Raw genomic sequence first — 20,328 nt, 5'->3', positions numbered from 1 at the left:
TGACCTCACAACTTCAACATTGGAGCCCTAACTCCCTGGAGGAAATCAGGTTCAAGTTTTGCAGCCTGGCCAGGCCTGGTTGCTCCTCATGCTCCGGGAGAGGTAAATTCCTCCATCTGTGGTCTTGTTGCAGAAAGGAGAGGCCCATGGAGCTGCCTGAAGAATGCAGGTGTGTGCTGTGGGGGCTGGAGCCTGTTCTGCCTTCAGTGTAAAGGCCCTCAGGGTGGAGCATTGCCCTGAGCCTGGGAGGAGGCCAAAGGCCTGTGACTCCCTGCTTCCTCCACACTGTTTCCTCCCTATCCTTCTTCCATTTCAGGCCTCAGGTGTGGTGCAGGGAGAACTAGTCCAGTCCAGGCAGCTGGGGACCTCAGGTGACTATCTTGCACATTCCTCAATCACAGGGAAGGATTTCAAGTGCTCAGACTGGTGTGTGGACCAAGCATTATTCATCTGCCTCCAGATTGCCCAGGCCTCTGCTTCCAGTCCTGTCCCTCTTCCTGGAAGTGGCTTCTTGGGCTCAGAGACGACATTCCCTTAGACTTGCAGAAACTGGAGAAGGAAATGGTGAGTTCTGTGGAGAACTGGGTTATCCTTAGCATAAGTGGGTGAGGCTGGATCTGAATTGTTGGGGGAGCAGCTGTGTGCTGCGGGGCTGTGGTTCCTCAATGAAGAAAAAAGGTAGCAAAGGAGGCTGAGGGACTGAGGCCCAGGAAGCACCCTGAGGCCCTGCTTCTCTGTCACTGGGCCCTTCCCCTATACACATGTGGCTTTTCAGGATTTAGATGCCTGCAGTCACCTTCCTTATATGACTCTCAGAGCTGCCACCCTGGAGTGTTAACATCTTCACCCCGGGAGTTTGTGCTCTGTGTTGAATGACAAAGTCTCCGGACCAGAGCCTGAAGACGGAGCATCTCTAGCTGTGGAGGCTGGGCCCCGCCATCCAGAGCCATCCTTGTCCTGTCTCTCTGACCAATGTTCTTGACTCCCCCCAGGCACTGGAACATTTTCAGTGCCGTTCTGAAACTACACCTGCAGCTGTGACACTGTTTTATGGGTTAGAAAAGGAGAGGAGAGTTCGTAGGGAAGGCCTTGACTGTTTATGGGGTCCTGGGTGTTGGTGGTGCTCTCCTGATGTCACAAAAAGGCATGAAGCTGGGGACAATGAGTCCAGCTGGATCCTGTCTGCGTTCTCCAAGCCCATTTTTACCCCCACTGGTGAAGGCTTTTGCCTTGAGGCTTTCAGGTATGTGGAAAGCATGACTCCGCAGTCTTGGTCCTCATCCTCCCACCTGTGACGAGAGCTGTGTGTAATCCCTATGATTGTTGATGTTCTGCCTAGTCTTAAATTAGAATCTAAAATAAAGCAGTCTCTAAACAGAAGAGATGTATGTGTTTAAATTCTTGGATTTACAATTTCCAATGGATGAAAATTTCTAGATCACTAGTTGTGTTTCTACTGAGAATTTTTCAATTTAATGGATGTCAACTTCTGAAACACAGAGGAATGCATATTTTTAACTTACGTAAAAGTTTCTCTAAAGCTTACTTAAATCTTGAGAAAGTTCTCTTTTCCTAAGTTTATGACCATTACTGATATTATTCCCAGTATTATAGCTTTACCACCCAGGTCTGAATCCGTAAACTCTGTGTTGTTTAGTTTTGCCTCTTTTGAGCTTTCTGTTATTACTGTGTCTGGGTTCTTCAGTGACTTGTAATCTGTTCTGAAGGTTATAGTCTGATCTTCATCAGAAAATGCTTCAACTTCTCTTCTCAGTTTCAGTAAGCAAGATTGTGTTATCTGCATTGCCCAGGTGGTTTTTCAGTCTTCCTCTAATCCTGATGCTGTGTTCTGTTTCATATCGTCCAGATTCTCTGGTTATTTGCTCAGCGTACAGTTTGGGTAAGTATGGTGAAAAGATAGAACACACGTGACACACACCTTTCCTGACTTTAAAACATGCGGTATTCCCTTGTTCTGTTTGAACGACTGCCTCTTGGTCTGTGTGCGGTTTCTACGGGAGCACAGTTAAGTGTTCTGGAATTCCCATTCTTTGTAATGTTATCCATCATTTTTATGATCCATATAGTCGAATGCTTTTGCATAGTCAGTGAAACGCAGGTAAACATCTTTCTGGTATTCTCCGCTTTCAGACAGCAGCTGTGATATCTCTTGTTCCATGTGGTCTTCTGAATCTGGCTTACATTTCTGGCAGTTCCCTGTTGAAGTACTGCTGCAACTGCTTTTGAATGATCTTCAGGAAAATTTTCTTGCATGTGGTATGAAGGATGTTGTTCGATAATTTCCACATTCTGTTTTATCACCTGTCTTTGGAATAGGCTTGAATAGGGATCTCTTCCAGTTGCTTGGTCAGGTAACGATCTTCCAAACTTCTTGGCATAGACGAGTGAGCGCTTCCAGGGCTGCATCTGTTGGTTGAAACATCTCAATGGGTATTCCATCAATTCCTGGATGGCTCTATTTCGCCAGTTCTTTCGGTGCAGCTTGGACTTCTTCCTTCGGTACCATTGGTTCTTGATCCTATGCTACCTCCTGAAATGATTGAATGTTGACCAGTTCTTTTTGGTACACTTACTGTGTATTCCTTTTGTCTTCTTTTGATGCTTCCTGCATGATTCGATATTTTCCCTGTAGGGTCCTTCAGTATTGCAGCTCGAGGCTTGAATTTTTTCTTCAGTTCTTTCAGCTTGAGAACTGTCAAGAATGCCCTTCCCTTTTTGTTTTCTAACTCCAGGTCTTTGAACATTCGTTGTAATACTTTGTCTTCTGGAGCTGCCCACTGAAATCTTCTGTTGCGCTCTTTTCTTTCATCATTTCTTCCATTTGCTTTAACTATTGTTTGTTCAAGAGTAAGTTTCAGAGTCTCTTCTGACATCCGTTTTGGTCTTTTCTATCTTTTCAATGATCTCTTGCTTTCTTCGTGTATGATGTTCTTGATGTCATTCACAGCTCGTCTGGTCTGTGGTCTTTAATGCTCAGTGCATTGACTATATTCTTGAGATGGTCTCTAAATTGGGGTGGGATTTACTCAAGGTCATACTTTGGCTCTCGTGGAGTCGTCCTGATATTTTTCAGCTACATCTTGGCTTGCATATGAGCAGTTGTTGATCTGTTCCATAGTCGGCTCCTGGCCTTGTTCTGACTGACAGTGTTGAGCTTTACCATATAGGTATAGGGTTAGGCTGAGCGATGCGTATATTTTTCTTGGGGGTCAGGGAGGGACACAGTTCAGTCCATGACACCATCCTTCTGGTTTTCAAAGGAAAAAATCTTGGACTCATCTTTGTCCTCTATTTCTTCTACACTTCAATGTTCAGTGCGTCAGGAAATTCTCTTACGTCTACGTTGGAAGTCTAGGGCCATCCCTCGCACTTGCCATTTTTCCAGCCACAGCTCCAGTCTCAGGCATCATCATTTCTTATCTGTTCATGCCCGTAACATTATAGCATATCTTTTTATTATATTAGTCCCCTACACACCAGTTCTTTATAAGCCATTCTATTGGTTTCCTCTTCCACTCAGGATTGTTAAATCACTCTGCATTTCCATCAGATTAAAAAGCCCTAGTCTTTTCAGTTGCCAACAGGTTCCCTAGAATGTGATAGGTCCCTTGACCTCAGTCCGTTGTCCCGTTTCCTCTAACATTACTCTCATTCTGCTCCAAACTTGGTGGCGTTTCGGTCTTAAAACATTCAGATACCTTCCCACCTTCTGGCCTGTGCTCTGGCTGTTCTTTCTTTCTGGAACAATGTCTTCTCAGATTTCTTGGATCGTTGCTTCCTATCCCTTGAGTCTTAGCTCAGGTGTTTCTTTTCAGTGAAGCCCAGTCTGAACCGCCTCCTTAGTGCCGCTGCTTGCATTGTCAGCGCTGCCGGTACTCTGGATCCTGCTCTACCTTTCATTTTTCCACTGGACTAATCACCTTTACATGTTCGTGTGATGTAACGTCCTATTGTTGATGGCTGAGTCTCTAACCGTTAGAATAGGGAGGTCTTGAGTTTTTCAGTTATATATCCCAATTACAGAGAAGAACGTCTGACAAATTTTAGCTTATCTAATTTTCTGTTACTCATTTTTGTTTTCTAATAAATAGATTTTCTTTTTTAGAGCCGATTTAGATTAACAGAAGAATCGAGTGGAAAATACAAAGTTCCCATGTACCTCTACTTCCTCCTGTCCCTCCAGTTCAGTTTTCCGTATTACAGCATCTAGTATTAGTATGCGAAATTTGTTACAATTGCTGAAGCAACATGGGTACCGTATAATCAGCAAAAAACATAGTTTACATTAGGGTACCCTCTTTGTATTGTACGCTATATGGGATTTGACAAATGCGTAATATCAATGGATCCACCGTTCTGATGTCATGTGGAATATTTTCTCTTCCTTAAAAGTCCCTTATGCTCCACTTTTATGCATCTCTTCCCCTCTACCCTTTAACCTGGCAGCTGCTTGTCTTTTTACTGTCTGTATCCTTTTCCCTTTTCTAAAATCTTACAGAGTTGGAATGTTACAGTATGTAGTTTTTTCAGAGTAGTCTCTTTTACTGAGCAATATTCGTTTAAGGTTCTGCTGTGTCTTTACAGGATTTTTTTTTTCTTGTGATTTAGCTGAAAGTTTACAGACCAAATTAGTTTCTTATTCAAAAATGTATACACAGATTTTTTTCATGGTGTTGGCTGCAATCCCACATTGTGTCAGCATTCTCTCCCTTTCCTTTTCCACACCAGGGTCACCGTGTCCATTCTTCCAGCTTTTCTGTCCCCTCCCACCTTCTTGTCTTTGTTTCTGGGCAGGGGTTGTCTATCTGATCTCATATGTTTGATGGATTTAAGAAGCATGTTCCTCATGTGTGTTATTGTTCATCTTATAAGCCTGCCTGATCTTTGGCTGCAAGGTAAACTTTGAGAATGGCTTCAAGTGTGAGTGAAAAGGGTGTTTGGGGGCCATAGTCTCAGGTTCCTCCAGTCTCTGTTGGACCAGTAAGTCAGGTCTTTTTTGTGAATTTGACCATTTGTTCTACATTTTTCTCCCACTCTGTTGTAATCCCAGTCAGAACTGTCCGTAGGAGTAGCCCGGCACCATCTAGCTCTCTGGTCTCCGAGGCATGTGGTCTGTGGTTCATGAGGTCCATTAGCCCTTTGGACTTATTGTTCCCTTGGGTCTTTTGTTTTTTCCCCTCTCCTTTGCTGCTGACTGGAAGAGACCGATAGTTGTATTTTTTAGATTGCCACCGAAAAGCCTTTAAGATGCTAAACGCTGCTCACCAAATCTTTACATGAGTTTTGATAGCTCACTTCATTTTCTTGCTGAGTAATATTCTGAGGTGTAGTTGCACCACACTTTGCTTATCTATTTATTCACCCACTGAAGGGCCTCTTGATTGCCTCCAGCTTTTGGCAAGTATGAATGAAACTGTTAGAAATATTCGTTGCAGATTTTTCTCTGGCCAAAGTTTTCAGCTCCTTTGGATAAGTATGAAGGAGTGAAATTGCTGGATCATGTGGTAAGGGGATATTCAATTTTGTAAGAAACTGCCAAACTGGGTGTACCGTTTTGCATTCGAACCAGCAGTGACTTAGAGTTCCTGTTGCCCCCCATCCTCGTGTTGTCACTGATGGGGAGTTTAGCCATTCTAATCAATATGTAGTGGTATTTTTTTGTTGCAGGTTGCAGTTTGTTACTGATACATGATGTTGAACATCTTTTCATACACCTGTTTGTCAGCTATTTGTTCAGATCTTTTGCTCATTTTCTAATTTGTTTTCTTTTTGGGGGTGGTTCTTAAGTTTTAAGAGTTCTTTATATATTTTGAATTAAAAAAAAAAAGGAAAACCAAACCCTTTGCCATTGAATCAATTCCAAGTAATGTCCACTTTGTGGATTACAGGGCAGGACTTTCTTGCCTGTAATTTTTAGAGAAGTACATCACCATGACTTTATATCATGGTTCCGGTGGGTAGGTTTGAACTGTAAACCTTTACATTAGCAAGTGAGCATGAACTGTTTGCCCTACTCAGGATCCTTTTTTGAATATCAATCCTTTATCATCTATGTGTTTGGGAAAGATTATGTGCTAGGTTTTGGCGTGTCTTCATTCTCTTAACACTGTGTTTTGTAGAGCAGAAGTTTTTCCTTTTCAAAAAACCATTTTGTTGTAAATACGTAGGTAATAAAACATTTTTTAATTTTAACCAAGTCCAATTTATGTGTTTCCATCATGGATAGTACTTTATGTTGTGTCTAAAAAATCGTCCCCAAACCTGGAGATCACCTAGGTTTTGTTTTATGTTGTCTTCTTGGAGTTTTATAGTTTTACATTGGCATTTAGGTTTTTGATCCATTTTGAGTTGATGTTTGTAAAAGGTGTAAGATCTCCATCTGGATTCCCTTGTTTTACTAAGAGGATGTACAAGTGTTCTAGCACATTTATTGAAAAGGCTAGTCTTCCTCCTTTCAATTGCTTTTGGTACTTATTCAAAGATCAGAAGACTCTATTTGTGTCTATTTCTGAGCTCTCTCTTCTGTTCCATTTATCTATTTGCCTTTTCTTTTGCTAATGACACAGTGTCTTGCAAAATTCAATCATGCAACCTCCGGCATTGTTTCTGTCACCCAGGCCATATTTTCCAACTACGGATTCTTCTTTGTTTCCAACTTTCTCATTCCAGTGAACCAGTAATTATCAATGCATCCTGACTGCACGTTTGATCAAGTTGAGAATACAGAAATCGATAAAAATCTTCAATTTCTTCACCTTAGTGGTTGGTGCATAAATTTGAATTATAGAATCAGTCTCTGAAGAAGAACATCCTGCTTGGTGAAGTAGAGGGTGAGCAAAAAAGAGGAAGACCCTGAACGAGATGGATTGACAGAGCTGCTGTAACAATGCGATCAAGCATAACGATGATTGTGGGGATGACACAGGACCAGGCAGCGTTTTGTCCTTTTGTACGTAGGGTTGCTAGGAGTTGGAAATGACTCAGTGGCCCCTGACAACAACTTATAACATTAGACTCTATTTATGTTGGAATGTATGAATTTGTTGAGGGGAGCAGTCACTAATAATTGATGTACAGTTACATCAGGTGTCAACATTTGAGAATTGTGTGGCGATCTGAATTCTTCTGTTTTCTGTCTCATTTGATCTCTTCTATTACCTTTTCCTGTTTCTAAAAAGGACAGATGACAGACAGAACACCTGAGTTTTTGAAAAATAGGTGACTGACATGTAAAAATTCATAATTTTCCAAAATCATTCTTTTTTCTATAGGTGAACCTGTCACCTGATCTCCTAGAGTTCAAGAACATATGAGCAGCTGAGGGTCTTGGTTTGCCAGTTTGTTTGTTCAGGCCTTAGTGGTCCCATGGGTGTGAAGGGCAAAATGAAAAACCGCCATTCTGCGCTGTTTCCCACTTGTTAATACTTTTAACCCTGCCTTCACCCTTTGCTTTATGTTTTGTTGAATGTTCTGGTGGGTCTTATGGAAGGAAGTGTAATTGTTTTATCACAAGGAAGTGATGGTCTGCATGAGAGTATTTCTCTAAGTTCTGCTATGTTTTCTGTTTTAGACCATAAAGAGGAACGAGACTGCAGTGGGCTGCAGTCAAACTGTGGAGAGATTATTTCTGTTTCTTGAAAGTATATGAGACAGGATGCAATCAGTGAGGAAGTGAATGTAGTTAGTGAAGGGAAGAGACTGATGACTACCCAAAGATAAACCTTGGTACAATGCAGAGCTTTGTGTCAAATCCCTTTGAATTCTTAGTTCCCCATGGCTGTCAGCCATACCCTTCATTCTTGAACACATTGGAGTACATGGAACCTTGCTGATCCATGACGTATGGAATGTTTTAGGACTCAGTGGTCATTGAGGACGTGGCTGTGGTCTTTAGCCAGGAAGAGTGGGCGTTGCTGGATGTTGCTGAGAGGAAACTCTACAGAGATGTGATGATGGAAACCTTCAGAAACCTGACCTCAGTAGGTAAGAAGGGTATCTTTTCTTTTTTTATTTCTTTCTTTAGCAAATAAAAATATTTGACTCATTGACTTCACTCTAGAATTTGGGCTGAGGAATGGGAATAAATTGTTAACTAAATCAAGTGTGGTCCCTTGGTCTATGGACCCGACATATCCTGAATTCCCTGTAAAGCTCTTTATGTACTAAGGTGAGTTTTCATTTCTCCTGTGATTAAAAGCCCTGAGGCTTTCTAAGTGTTGTAAGTGTAAGCATTGGCTTCAGGGTCACTATGGGACATTGAGATGTAGGTGGTTTCGGACCTTGTAGAGAGTTTTACAGTATTTATTACAAGTTGAACATGATTATTTTGCTGTATATAAAGTCAGACCCGTCTATCATCAGAGATCCTGAAGAGGAAAGTATTGTCTCAGTGTCGAGGAAATGCTCATTGCTCTTCACTGTCTTCCCTTATGATGTGCATTTCTCCATTAGCACCATCTGAGCTATACCCATTTGATTTCTCAGAGAAAAAAGGAAACATCTGAGTACAGTGAGGATAGGCCCCATCCAGGGCCCGTGTGTAAGGAAGCACCAGGAAAGCAAGAATTTTTGGAAAGACTAGCCCTGTATGAATGGAATTACATTTCAATTAGTCAGCCAGAAAAATTCTCTTTTGGGTTGTGGACACTACTTCACAGATACCCGAACTTACTTTTCTGACTTTAGCAGTCCTGTCAGAACTATGGTCATAGAGAGACTTTTCTTCTTTAATGTTACATTGCGCATTGTGTCCAATATTTTTGTTTTCAGCTCTCGTAACTGCACCTATTTATGTCACCATCACTCTGAATCCTCATGGAATTATTCCCTAGTAAATTGTTCTTTAACCATTGCGAACATGCTCCAACAGTGAAATGTGGCTAAGTCTTTCTTTGCTCATGGCAGCCTTTTTCCCCACTGACTCCTTTCTTTTTTCTTTCATATTGTGAACCTCAACTTGAATATTTGGGTTAGTCTCCCAAAACCTTATCGGTGGAGAAAAGTTATCCATATCCAGTGAATGTACAATGATGCGATACATTAAGAATAATCCCCGGATGTCCACGTTAGGAGAAATCTGCATGTGGCATGGCAATATAGGTCACTCTGAAAACCAGGGGAGACATTTGAGGTGAGTGTCATTCAAACAAGAGAAAACAGTGCCTCAGGAGAAAGACCAAAAGTGTCCTGACATTAAGGTATAGACATAGATGTTTACGCAGGTGCATTAGCACTTTCAGCCAGTTTGTGAATGTTCAGTACTTGCCAGCATAAACGAGGGGCAGCGTATGCATTGCATAGAAACCAGATGTATTCCCTGTTAGATTTTGACTGGAGTAGGAAACAATCAGCAGTGCCCTGCTTAAGGATGGAGGCTATTTGCGCTACTTTGAATATGTGTCACTCTCCACAGTCTTGCCAATAATCCAATTTCCTGCATCAGGCCCCTGAGACTTTTGGGATCCATGTGGGAGAGTGTATTATTGGCGGGACATTGGAACGTGATACACATTCAGAGTGACACACCTGGCTGCCATCTTGGAGTGGGGCACTGCTGTTTTTCTCCTACTCGTGTGAAAATTGAACAGGCAACTGATTTTGTTTCTGTGCAAAGTATATGCTGCCTTTGTTTATGTAGACAATTCCTAAACTGTTACAAACCATTTTGAAATCTTGAAATGTACTAATATGTACAGATTCTCCTCAGTTTTGACTGTCTCTTTACCCAGCATTTTGCATATTTGACAATGGTAAAAAGTCTACTATCCGAATATTTTGAGCATTGAAGATGGACATTTGGCAGTAATGAATGCTGAGATGCAAGGCATAAGTATTGCTGGCTGTGATGGTTAAGATTATGTGTCAGAGTGACTGGGCCACGATTCTCACTGGTCTGTTAGCTAGGTAATGATGTAATTTGGCAATTACATAATGATGTTGTCATCCTTTATTTTCTCATCTAACGTCATCTTCCATTTTCACATAATGCCAAAATTGCATAACAACCTGGTGTTTTGAACCTAGTCATGTTGATAAATGAGGAGAAGGTATACACATACAGGTGTCTATGTATATGAACATAAATGGGAAAGTATGCATTTTGGGAGTTTTCATAATATAGCATATTCAAATAGATGAGTGAGATACAGGGTATTTGAAACATATTTTGTTTGGACACAATTATCAGAAAGCCTCATATTTTAGAAATTCAGTGACAGTAATGGTCGTGTCTCTGTAGATGATTTAACCTAGGAAACCTGAGATAAGTCAGGCAAAAACCAAGCACCTTCACTATGTTTGCTAACGGTGAAATGGGAACACATTTATTTCCAACACCATGCGCCCTATTTTTTAACAGCAGTCATACAGTAGAGAACCTCCATGAAAGTAATGAGGGCACTCAGTCTTGGAAAATCTTCAGCTGGATTCCAGATCTTACTGTGCTCCAAAGAAACCCTCCAGAAGTAAACTCTTTTGAATACTCTGAGTGTGTTAAGATCTTCATGGATCACTCACCATATAACCATCATTTCAGATCTTCCACCAGATGCAGTGCCTCTCAGTGTAAGGAATGTGGAGAATCCTGCAGCTGTTCCTCTCACCTAACTACTCCTTTGAGAGTTCCTCATGGAAAGAAACCCGATAAATGTAAGGTACTTGGGAAGGACTTAATTTGTATGCCAACCCTTAAGAGTCCTGTGACAACACTCACTGGTGAGAAATGTTGTGAATGTAACAAATGTGGGAAAGGTTTCTGTAGTTTGTCATCACTTTGGACATGTGTGAGTGGTCATAAACATGCATGTAAAGAATATTGTGAAATCTATAGTCCTTCATCCCTCATTTTACCTAAAAAATGTCCTGACAGAGATAAGCCTTATGAATGTGAAGAATGTGGGAAAGCCCTTATTCATTGCTCCCATCTCACTTCACATACAAGAGCTCACAGTGGAGAGAGGCCTCATGAATGTAAGGAATGTGGGAAAGCCTTTATTCGTTCCTCCGACCTCACTTCACATAAAAGAACTCACAGTGGAGAGAAACCTTATGAATGTAAGGAATGTGGGAAAGCCTTTAGTAGTTCCTCCAAACTCAGTAAACATAAAAGAACTCAGAGTGGAGAGAAACCTTATGAATGTACGGAATGTGGGAAAGCCTTTACTTGTCGCTTATCGCTTCGTGAACATAAAAGAGCTCACAGTGGAGAGAAACCTCATGAATGTAAGGAATGTGGGAAAGCCTTTCTTCGTTCCTCCAGCCTCACTTCACATAAAATAACTCACAGTGGAGAGAAACCTTATGAATGTACGGAATGTGGGAAAGCCTTTACTCGTCGCTCATCCCTTAATAAACATAAAAGAACTCACAGTGGAGAGAAACCTTATGAATGTAAGGAATGTGGGAAAGCCTTTATTTTTTCCTTCCGGCTCGCTTCACATACAAGAGCTCACAGTGGAGAGAGGCCTCATGAATGTAAGGAATGTGGGAAAGCCTTTATTCGTTCCTCTGGCCTCACTAAACATAAAAGAACTCACAGTGGAGAGAAACCTTATGAATGTACGCAATGTGGGAAAGCCTTTCGTTTTTCCTCAGCCCTCACGAGGCATAAAAATAGTCACCATGGAATGAGGCCTTATGAATGTACGTAATGTGGGAAAGTCGTTATTCCTCAGTCCTCAATGTACATAAAAGAACTCACAGTGGAGAGAGGTGTTACAAATGTAAGGACTGTGGGAAAGCCTTTGTTCATTGCTCCAATCTCACTTCACATAAGAGAACTCACAGTGGAGAGAAACCTTACGAATATACGCATTGTGGGAGAGCCTTTGTTCATTCCTCCCACCTCACTTCACATAAGAGAACTCACAGTGGACAGAAACCTTACAAATGTACGCATTTTGGGAAAGCTTTGTTATGCAACCCTCTATAAGCATAAAAGAACTCACAACGGAGTGGGGCCTTATGAATGTACGGAATGTGGGAAAGCCTTTATTCATTCCTCCTGCCTCACTTCACATAAAAGGACTCACAGTGGAGAGAAACCTTATTCATGTACAGAATGTGGGAAAGCCTTTTTTTCCTCCAAACTCAATTCACATAAAAGAACTCACAGTGGAGAGAAACCTTATGAATGTATGGAATGTGGGAAAGCCTTTACTTGACACTCATCCCTTAATAAACATAAAAGAACTCACAGTGGAGAGAAACATTATGAATGTAAGGAATGTAGGAAAGCCTTTATTCGTTCCTCCCAGCTCGTTTCACATAAAAGAACTCACAGTGGACAGAACTCTTATGAATGTACGGAATGTGGGAAAGCCTTTATTCACTCCTCCAGCCTCACCTCCCATATAAGAACTCACAGTGGAGAGAGGCCTTACGAGTGTAAGGAGTGTGGGAAAGCGTTTTTTCAGAACTCGAACCTCACTAAGCATGTCAGAATTCACCATGGAGAAAGGCTCTATAAACATAAACAATGTGGAAAGCCTTTAGTTGTTCCTCAGACCCCACTTTACATATAAGAACTCACAGAGAGTTGATTATTCTTATGTCAAAAGTGGGATGTTTTGTCCTTACTGTTATGATTTTGATAAAGTTCTGAAAGTCAGCAATTAAAGACGAAAGTTTCTTGGTAAGTAAGAAATCAATACTAACTGAAAAGAACGGATCATTAAGAGTAATTTATGCCTTTGGGAGAAATGATAGTTTCATTGTAATTGTGGGACTGTCCTCATCGGTGTTTGTTACTTTCTTAGTCCAAGCTAAACTTCACCTTTCTGAAAGTCGTTGCTATTACAAATGAGTCTGCAGAAAATAATTGGCTTTATATCATTTAACGTTATTGTCGCTGTTATTTTGCAAGCAATTAAATATGCTCATCTTGTATTTGGTTCAGACTGTTTTGTCATATTTGAAATGTTCTTTCCATTTTTTCCTATTGTAAAGTAAGCTATTTTATCTATTATAATTAATAACTCATATAGTGGTCCTTTGGGTCTGTTCAGATACTCTGTTTTTCGTTGTATTTTGGCCTACTAATTTTAGTATTCAAAGATAATTACATATCATTATTACTGTGGTGTTTGCCAGATGATGTTTTTTGTTCCAATGTCCCAAAATACTATATCTATTAATTGGAATTCTGAAGGAAACAGCTTTTCCTTCTCTCCGATTTTATCATATTTTTAAATGTTCGTAATAGGATACGCAGTCCACAGATTATGAAGGAGTTCCTTTCCTAACTGTGTTTAAGTTGAATTTTCATGTTGGAACAGTTAGGTATAATTGTAAATATGTAACATCGTTTAGTCGACTGTTTTCCTTAGAATATACCATATGACGTACCTTTCTGTGCTTAAAAAGTTTTAAAGAAACACTTCTGGTTAGAATAAAACATTGTTAACATAATAGTACAGTAACAACAGTAATGACGTTCTGATGCACATTACAACGTTGTAACCCTATGTTATTACGAACCTCTGCTACTTCGTTGGGTTCTCTTTTGATATGCTTCTCTCACCTCTGACTTGGGGAGGGTAGGAGGCTGCCCTCCTCGGCACTGCACATGTGACTCCCCTCCATAGGGTAGTGGGGGAGGGATGTACAGAACATAGACCCCACCCCTGCACGATTCCTTACCTGACCTTACAGGGGACTTCGGCCTGTGCCCAGTTCCAAACAGTAAGAACAAGCAACACGGTGACACCGCATCCCCACTGGGCAAGGGAAGCAGGACTTGAGTTCCTGCAGGAGAGGATCTTCATTTCTAATAGGATGAGCCAGATTGGAAAGTCATGAGTCAGTCCAGTAAATGACTGGGAGGTGGGCATACAACAGGTAAAGATGGAGAGAAGCTGGTATAGATAAAAGACAGTAAAAGAAACAAGGGATTTTACATGAGAGTGGAAGAAGATCAACCCCGAAATAGTACTAGGCATTGAGACTAATGCTGACTTCACTCCTGGAATCAGAGGTACAAAGGGTGTGAGATAAAATTGAAAGCATTGAATTGATTTTTAAAAATCCAGAAGGAACCTGGAGAAAAGATACTTTTTCACAAAAAAATAGTGTCCACAAACAAGATCACTGGGAATTATAGGGGAAAAGGTTTACCCTCTTTAACCCATCTCTGTTTTCCTTACCCTGAGTTCTTTATCCTCTATTTCTTTCCATTCCATCAGTCTTTTCCAACTTTCATAGCTCTGCTTTATTCTGTTTATTTTTGTATGTATCTTTAAGTTCATGTTATTTGGTTCCACAATCAACACCCATGGAAGCAGCAGTCAAGAAATCAAAAGACACATTGCATTGGGTGAATCTCCTGCAAGAGACCTCTTGAAAGTGTTAAAAAGCAAAGATGTCACCCTGAGAACTAAGGGGCACCTGACCCAAGCCAGTGTGTTTTCAGTTGCCTAATTTGCATTTGAAAGCTGGGCGGTGAATAAAAAAGACAGAAGAAGAATTGAGGTCTTTGAATTGTGGTGTTGGGAAAGAGTATGGAACATACCATGGACTGCCAAAAGAACGAACAAATCTGTCTTGGAAGAAGCACAACGAGAATGCTCCCTGAAAGGAAGAGTGGAGAGACTGTGTCTCACATACTTTGGACGTGTCGTCCGGAGCGATCAGTCCCTGGAGAAGGGCATCACGCTTGGTAAAGCAGAGGGTCAGCGAAAAAGAGGAAGACCCTCAATGAGATGGATTGACAGAGGCTGCAGTAGTCGGTTCAAGCTTAGCAGATATTGTGAGGATGGTGCAGCACCTGACAGTGTTTTGTTCTGTTGTACATGAGGTCGCAATGAGTCGGAATCGACTCGATGGCATGTAACAACAACTGTCTTTAAGTTCATGAAACCTATCTCCTGGTGTGTATCGAATGATATGAAACCTATCTACCCCCTTTAATTTTGCAATTATATGTTTAAATACAGAATTTGTGACTAGGTTTGGTGTTTTATATCTGTTTGTATGTTTCTGTTGTCTATGCTCGTTCATTCCCTGTGTGTCTGATAATTTGTTGTTCTGTGATAGACTTTGTATTCTTTAGGTTTTCTTTTTATTTTGAACCACGTTTAAAATATAGGAAATAAAAGGAAGACTGGTTTATATATTTGTTGTAAAGTCTCATCAGGTGTCAATATGTTGGATGTTTCAATTAAAGAGACAATTGAAGATATAATTTTTCTTCCGAAGGAATTTTTTTTTTTTAGTGGCTGGAGTTACTATTACCAATCTCAGAAATCTTAGAACGTTCAGAGCTCAGTAGTTCCTTTTGAATGACTCTTGGCCAGGCCAGGCCATGTAGTCCCTGTGATACACGGATATGGCTCCCACTTTTGGGAATCCTGAACTCCAACTTCTGCCCGTACATCTGAACCTCATTTCCATAGTTTTCTAACTGAGCCAGCCTCCTGTTGGTTAAGTTCATCTGAAACGCTTGACTGTTGTCTCTCGTTCCATATTCATCTAAAATGTGCCCAGCAAGTTCTCAATATTTTACTTGTTTTAAATTTTAGAAAGATGTATTTTATTTCATCCAGAGTGGGTTTTTTTTATTATGGTTTAAGTGAAAGTTTACTAATCAAGTCAGTCTCTCACATAAAAACTTATATACACCTTGCTACACACTCCCAATTACTCTCCCCCTAATGAGACAGCCCACTCTCTCCCTCCACTGTCTCTTTTTGTGTCCATTTCGCCAGCTTCTAACCCCCTCTACCCTCTCATCTCCGCTCCAGGGAGGAGATGCCAACATAGTCTCAAGCGTCCACCTGATCCAAGAAGCTCACTCCTCACCAGCATCCCTCTCTAACACATTGTCCAGTCCAAGCCATGTCTGAAGATTTGGCTTCAGGAATGGTTTCTGTCCTGGGCTAACAAAAGCTGTGGGGGCCATGACTACCGAGGTCCTTCCAGTCTCAATCAGACCATTAAGTCTGGAGTTTTTATGAGAATTTGGGGTCTACATCCCAGTGCTCTCCTGCTCCCTCAGGGGTTCTCTGTTGTGTTCCCTTTCAGGGCAGTCATCGGTTGTGGCCGGGCACCATCTAGTTCTTGTGGTCTCAGGATGATGTAGTCTCTGGTTCATGTGGCCCTTTCTGTCTCTTGGGCTCTTAGTTATCGTGTGGCCTTGGTGTTCTTCATTCTCCTTTGCTGCGGGTGGGTTGAGACCAATTCATGCATCTTAGATGGCTGCTTAATAGCATTTAAGACCCCAGACGCCACTCTTCAAAGTGGGATGCAGAATGTTTCCTTAATCGATTTTATTAATGCCCATTGACTTAGATGTCCCCTGAAATCATGGTCCCCAAACCTCTTCCCTTGCTACACTGTCCTTCGAAGCATTCAGTTTATTCAGGAAACTGCTTTTGGTTTAGCCCGGTTATGCTAACCTCCCCTGTACTGTGTGTTGTCTTTCCCTTCACCTAAAGTAGTTCTTATCTACCAACTAACTAGTGAATAACCCTCTCCCACCCTCCCTCCTCTCATAACCACAAAAGAATGTTTTCTTCTCAGTTTAAACTATTTCTCAAGTTCTTATAATAGTCGTCTTATACAATATTTGTCCTTTTGCAACTGACTAATTTCACTCAGCATAATGCCTTCCAGATTCCTCCATGGTATGAAATGTTTCACAGATTCCTCACTGTTCTTTTTCGATGCCTAGCATTCCACTGTGTGAATATACCATAATTTATCCATTCATCTGTTGATGGACACCTCGGTTGTTTCCATGTTTTTGCTATTGTACACAGTGCTGCAGTAAACATGGGTGTGCATATTTCTGTTCTTGTAAAGGCTCTTATTTCTCTAGGATATATTCCAAGGAGTGGGATTGGTGGATCGTATGGTAGTTCTATTTCTAGCTTTTAAAAAGCAAAAATTAAGGAAGCGCCAAAACGATTTCCAAAGTGGTTGTACCATTTGACATTCCCACCAGCAGTGTATAAGTGTTCCAATCTCTCCACGGCCTCTCCAACATTTATTATTTTGTGTTTTTTGTATTGATGCCAACCTTGTTGGAGTGAGATTAAATCTCATCGTAGTTTTGATCTGCATTTCTGTAATGGCTAATGATGGTGAACATTTCCTCATGTATCTGTTAGCTACCTGAATGTCTTTAGTGAAGTGTCTATTCATATGTCTTGCCCATTTTTTAATAGCGTTATTTGTCTCTTTGCAGTTGAGTTTTTGCAGTATCATGTAGATTTTAGAGATCAGACGCTGATCAGAAATGTCATAGCTAAAACCTTTTTCCCAGTCTGTAGGTAGTCTTTTTACTCTTTTGGTGAAGTCTTTGGATGAGCATAGGTGTGTGATTTTTAGGAGCTCCCAGTTATCTCGTTTTTCTTCTGAATTCTTAATAATGTTTTGTATACTGTATATGCCTTGTATTAGGGCTCCTAACATTGTCCCTATTTTTTCTTCCATGATCTTTATCGTTTTAGATTTGATATTTAGGTCTTTGATCCATTTTGAGTTAGTTTTTGTGCATGGAGTGAGGTATGGGTCCTGTTTCTTTTTTTTTTTTGTAGATGGATATCCAGTTATGCCAGCACCATTTGTTAAAAAGACTCTTTCCCCCATTGAACTGTTTTGGGGCCTTTGTCAAATATCAACTGCTCATATGTGGATGGATTTATGTCTGGATTCTCAATTCTGTTCCATTGGTCTGTGTATCTGTTGTTGTACCAGTACCAGGCTGTTTTGACTACTGTGGCGGTAGAGTAGATTCTAAAATCAGGTAAAGTAAGGCCTCCCACTTTGTTCTTCTTTTTCAGTCATTCTTATTTATCTGGGGCCTCTTTCCCTTGCATATGAAGTTGGTGGTTTGTTTCTCCATCTCATTAAAGAATGTTGTTGGGATTTTTATTGTAATTGCATTAAATGTATAGATCGCTTTTGGTAGAATAGACATTTTATAATGTTAAGTCTTCCTATCCATGGGCAAGGTGTGTTCTTCCACTTATATGGCCTTATGGTCTGAGAAGATGCTTTGGAATATTTCGATGTTTTGGATTCTGCAAAGGTTTGTTTTATGACCTAATATGTGGTCTGTTCTAGAGAATGTTCCATGTGCGCTAGAAAAAAAAGTATACTTTGCAGCTGTTGGGTAGAGTGTTCTGTATGAGTCAATAAGATCAAGGTAGTTGATTGTAGCAATTAGGTTTTCCGTGTCTCTGTTGAGCTTCTGACTGGATGTCCTGTCCTTCTCTGAAGGGGGAGTGTGGAAGTCTCCTACTATAATTGTAGAGGTGTGTATCTCACTTTTCCGTTCTGTTAAAGTTTGTTTTATGTATCTTGCAGCCCTGTCATTGGGTGCATAAATATTTAATATGGTTATATCTTCCTGGTCAATTGTCCGTTTAATCATTATGTAGTGTCCTTCTTTATCCTTTGTGGTCGATTTAACTTTAAAGTCTATTCTGTCAGAAATTAATATTGTTATTCCTGCTCTTTTTTGCTTATTGTTTGCTTGATATATATTTTTCCATCCTTTGAGTTTTAGTTTGTTTGTGTCTCTTGTAGGCAGCATATAGACGGATCGTGTTTCTTTATCCAGTCCGAGACTCTCTGTCTTTTTATTGGTGGGGTTAGCGTATTTACATTCAGCGTAATTATAGATAAGTATGTGTTTAGTGCTGTCATTTTGATGCCTTTTTATGTGTGTTGTTGAGAATTTCATTTTTCCACTGACTTTTTTGTGGTGAGACGTTTTTCTTTGTAAATTGTGTGTTCCTCATTTTCATAGTAGTTGAATTTATGTTTGCTGAGTCGTTATGTTTTTCTTGGTTTTTATTTTGAGTTATGGAATTGTTATACCTCTTTGTGGTTACCTTAGTATTTTTCTAAGTAAAAACCTAACTTCTATTGTCCTATATCGCCTTGTATCCCTCTCCATATGGCAGCTCTATGCCACCTGTATTTAGTCCCTCTTTTTGATTATTGTAATCTTTTACGTAATGACTTCAGTGATTCCCTGTTTTGAGCATTTTTTTCTTTTTAAAATTAATCTTAATTTGTTTTTGTGATTTCCCTATTCGAGTTGATATCAGGATGTTCTGCTCTGTGACCTTGTATTGTGCTGGTAGGTGATATTATTGGTTTTCTGACCCATTTCCTTTAGTATTTCTTGTAGGCTTGGTTTGGTTTTTGCAAATTCTCTAAGCTTGTGTTTATCTGTAAATGTTTTAATTCACCTTCATATTTGACAGAGAGTTTTGCTGGATATAAGATCCTTGGCTGGCAGGTTTTCTCCTTCAGTGCTCTGTATATGTCATCCCATTGCCTTCTTGACTGCATGGTTTCTGCTGAGTAGTCTGAACTTATTCTTATTGATTCTCCTTTGTAAGAGACCTTTCTTTTATCCCTGGCTGCTTTTAATACTTTCTTTTTGGTTTTGGCAAGTTTGATGATAATATGTCTTGGTGATTTTCTTTTTGGATCAATCTTTAAATGGGGTTCGATGAGCATCTTGGATAGACATCTGATTTGTTTTCAGCTATATTGGTGTCAATTCCCTGGTCCTCCAGATTTCCCACTCTGCATTCCAACTGCTCGAGTCTACTCCTCTGACTTCCTCTTGCGTTGTCTTATTCTGTAATTTTATTGTTAATCTTTTGGATTTCTGAGTGCAGTCTCTCTATGGATTGCAACTTATTAATTTTTCCACTACGTTCTTGAATAATCTTTTTGACTTCTTCCACTGCATTATCAGTGTTCCTTGGCTTTTTCTGTAGATTGCCTTATTTCATTTCTGAAGTCATCCGTGATGTCTTGAAGCATGCTGTAAATGAGTTTTTTATATTCTGCATCTGGCAATTCCAGGATTGTATCTTCATTGGGGAAGATTTTGTTTCTTTGGTTTGGGGAGTTGTAGAAGCAATCATGGTCTGCTTCTTTATGTGGTTTGATATCGACTGCTGTCTTCGAGCCATCACTAAGATATTGTAGTGATTTATTCTATATTTGCTAACTGAGTCTTGTTTTCTTTCTATATACGTAGATGGGCTACTAGATTGCGCTGTCTTGATTGTTGTAGCCCTTGAATCACTTATGTCCTCTTACCAGCTGGTTTGGGCTGTTATCAGATATATAAGCCTAAGAGTCCATTCAGTATTCTTGAGTAGAATCTGATTTTGTGTCACCAAGTGTGTGGTGCAGACTGTCACCTATCCACCTAGAGAAGTAGTGGTGATAGTTGTGTGCACCAGATTCTAGTAACAGCAGGGGTTCACACTCCAGGGGGGTCAAGATGCTGACAGGCTTCCCCCAAGTGCTAGTGAGGTAGGTGTGTCTCTATTCCTA

At 40.4% G+C, this 20,328-nt stretch overlaps 1 protein-coding gene across 9 annotated transcripts in view; it reads left to right on the top strand.

Annotated features, from left to right (window-relative positions):
• The window catches only part of LOC126068549 (zinc finger protein 709-like), a 476,820-nt gene that overhangs the window by 110,506 nt on the left and 345,986 nt on the right, over window positions 1–20,328 (top strand). For 7 of the 9 annotated variants that reach the window (XR_007515733.1, XM_049871210.1, XM_049871208.1 and 4 more), the window contains exon 5: window positions 7,878–8,004. Coding sequence is in view for 8 of the 9 variants with exons in the window: in XM_049871210.1 (XP_049727167.1) it covers window positions 7,878–8,004 (127 nt within the window). In the remaining variant the exon portion in view is untranslated. Of the gene's footprint in view, window positions 1–7,877; window positions 8,005–8,994; window positions 9,152–10,555; window positions 15,043–20,328 lie in introns of those variants that run through there. The other 2 variants (XM_049871206.1, XM_049871207.1) reach the window with 2 other exon arrangements.

The sequence above is a fragment of the Elephas maximus genome, chromosome X (assembly GCF_024166365.1).
Source record: "Elephas maximus indicus isolate mEleMax1 chromosome X, mEleMax1 primary haplotype, whole genome shotgun sequence".
Classification (NCBI taxonomy): Eukaryota; Metazoa; Chordata; class Mammalia; order Proboscidea; family Elephantidae; genus Elephas; species Elephas maximus.
The sequence above is the reverse complement of the archived record's forward strand: the minus strand, read 5'-3'. Positions and strand labels throughout refer to the sequence as shown.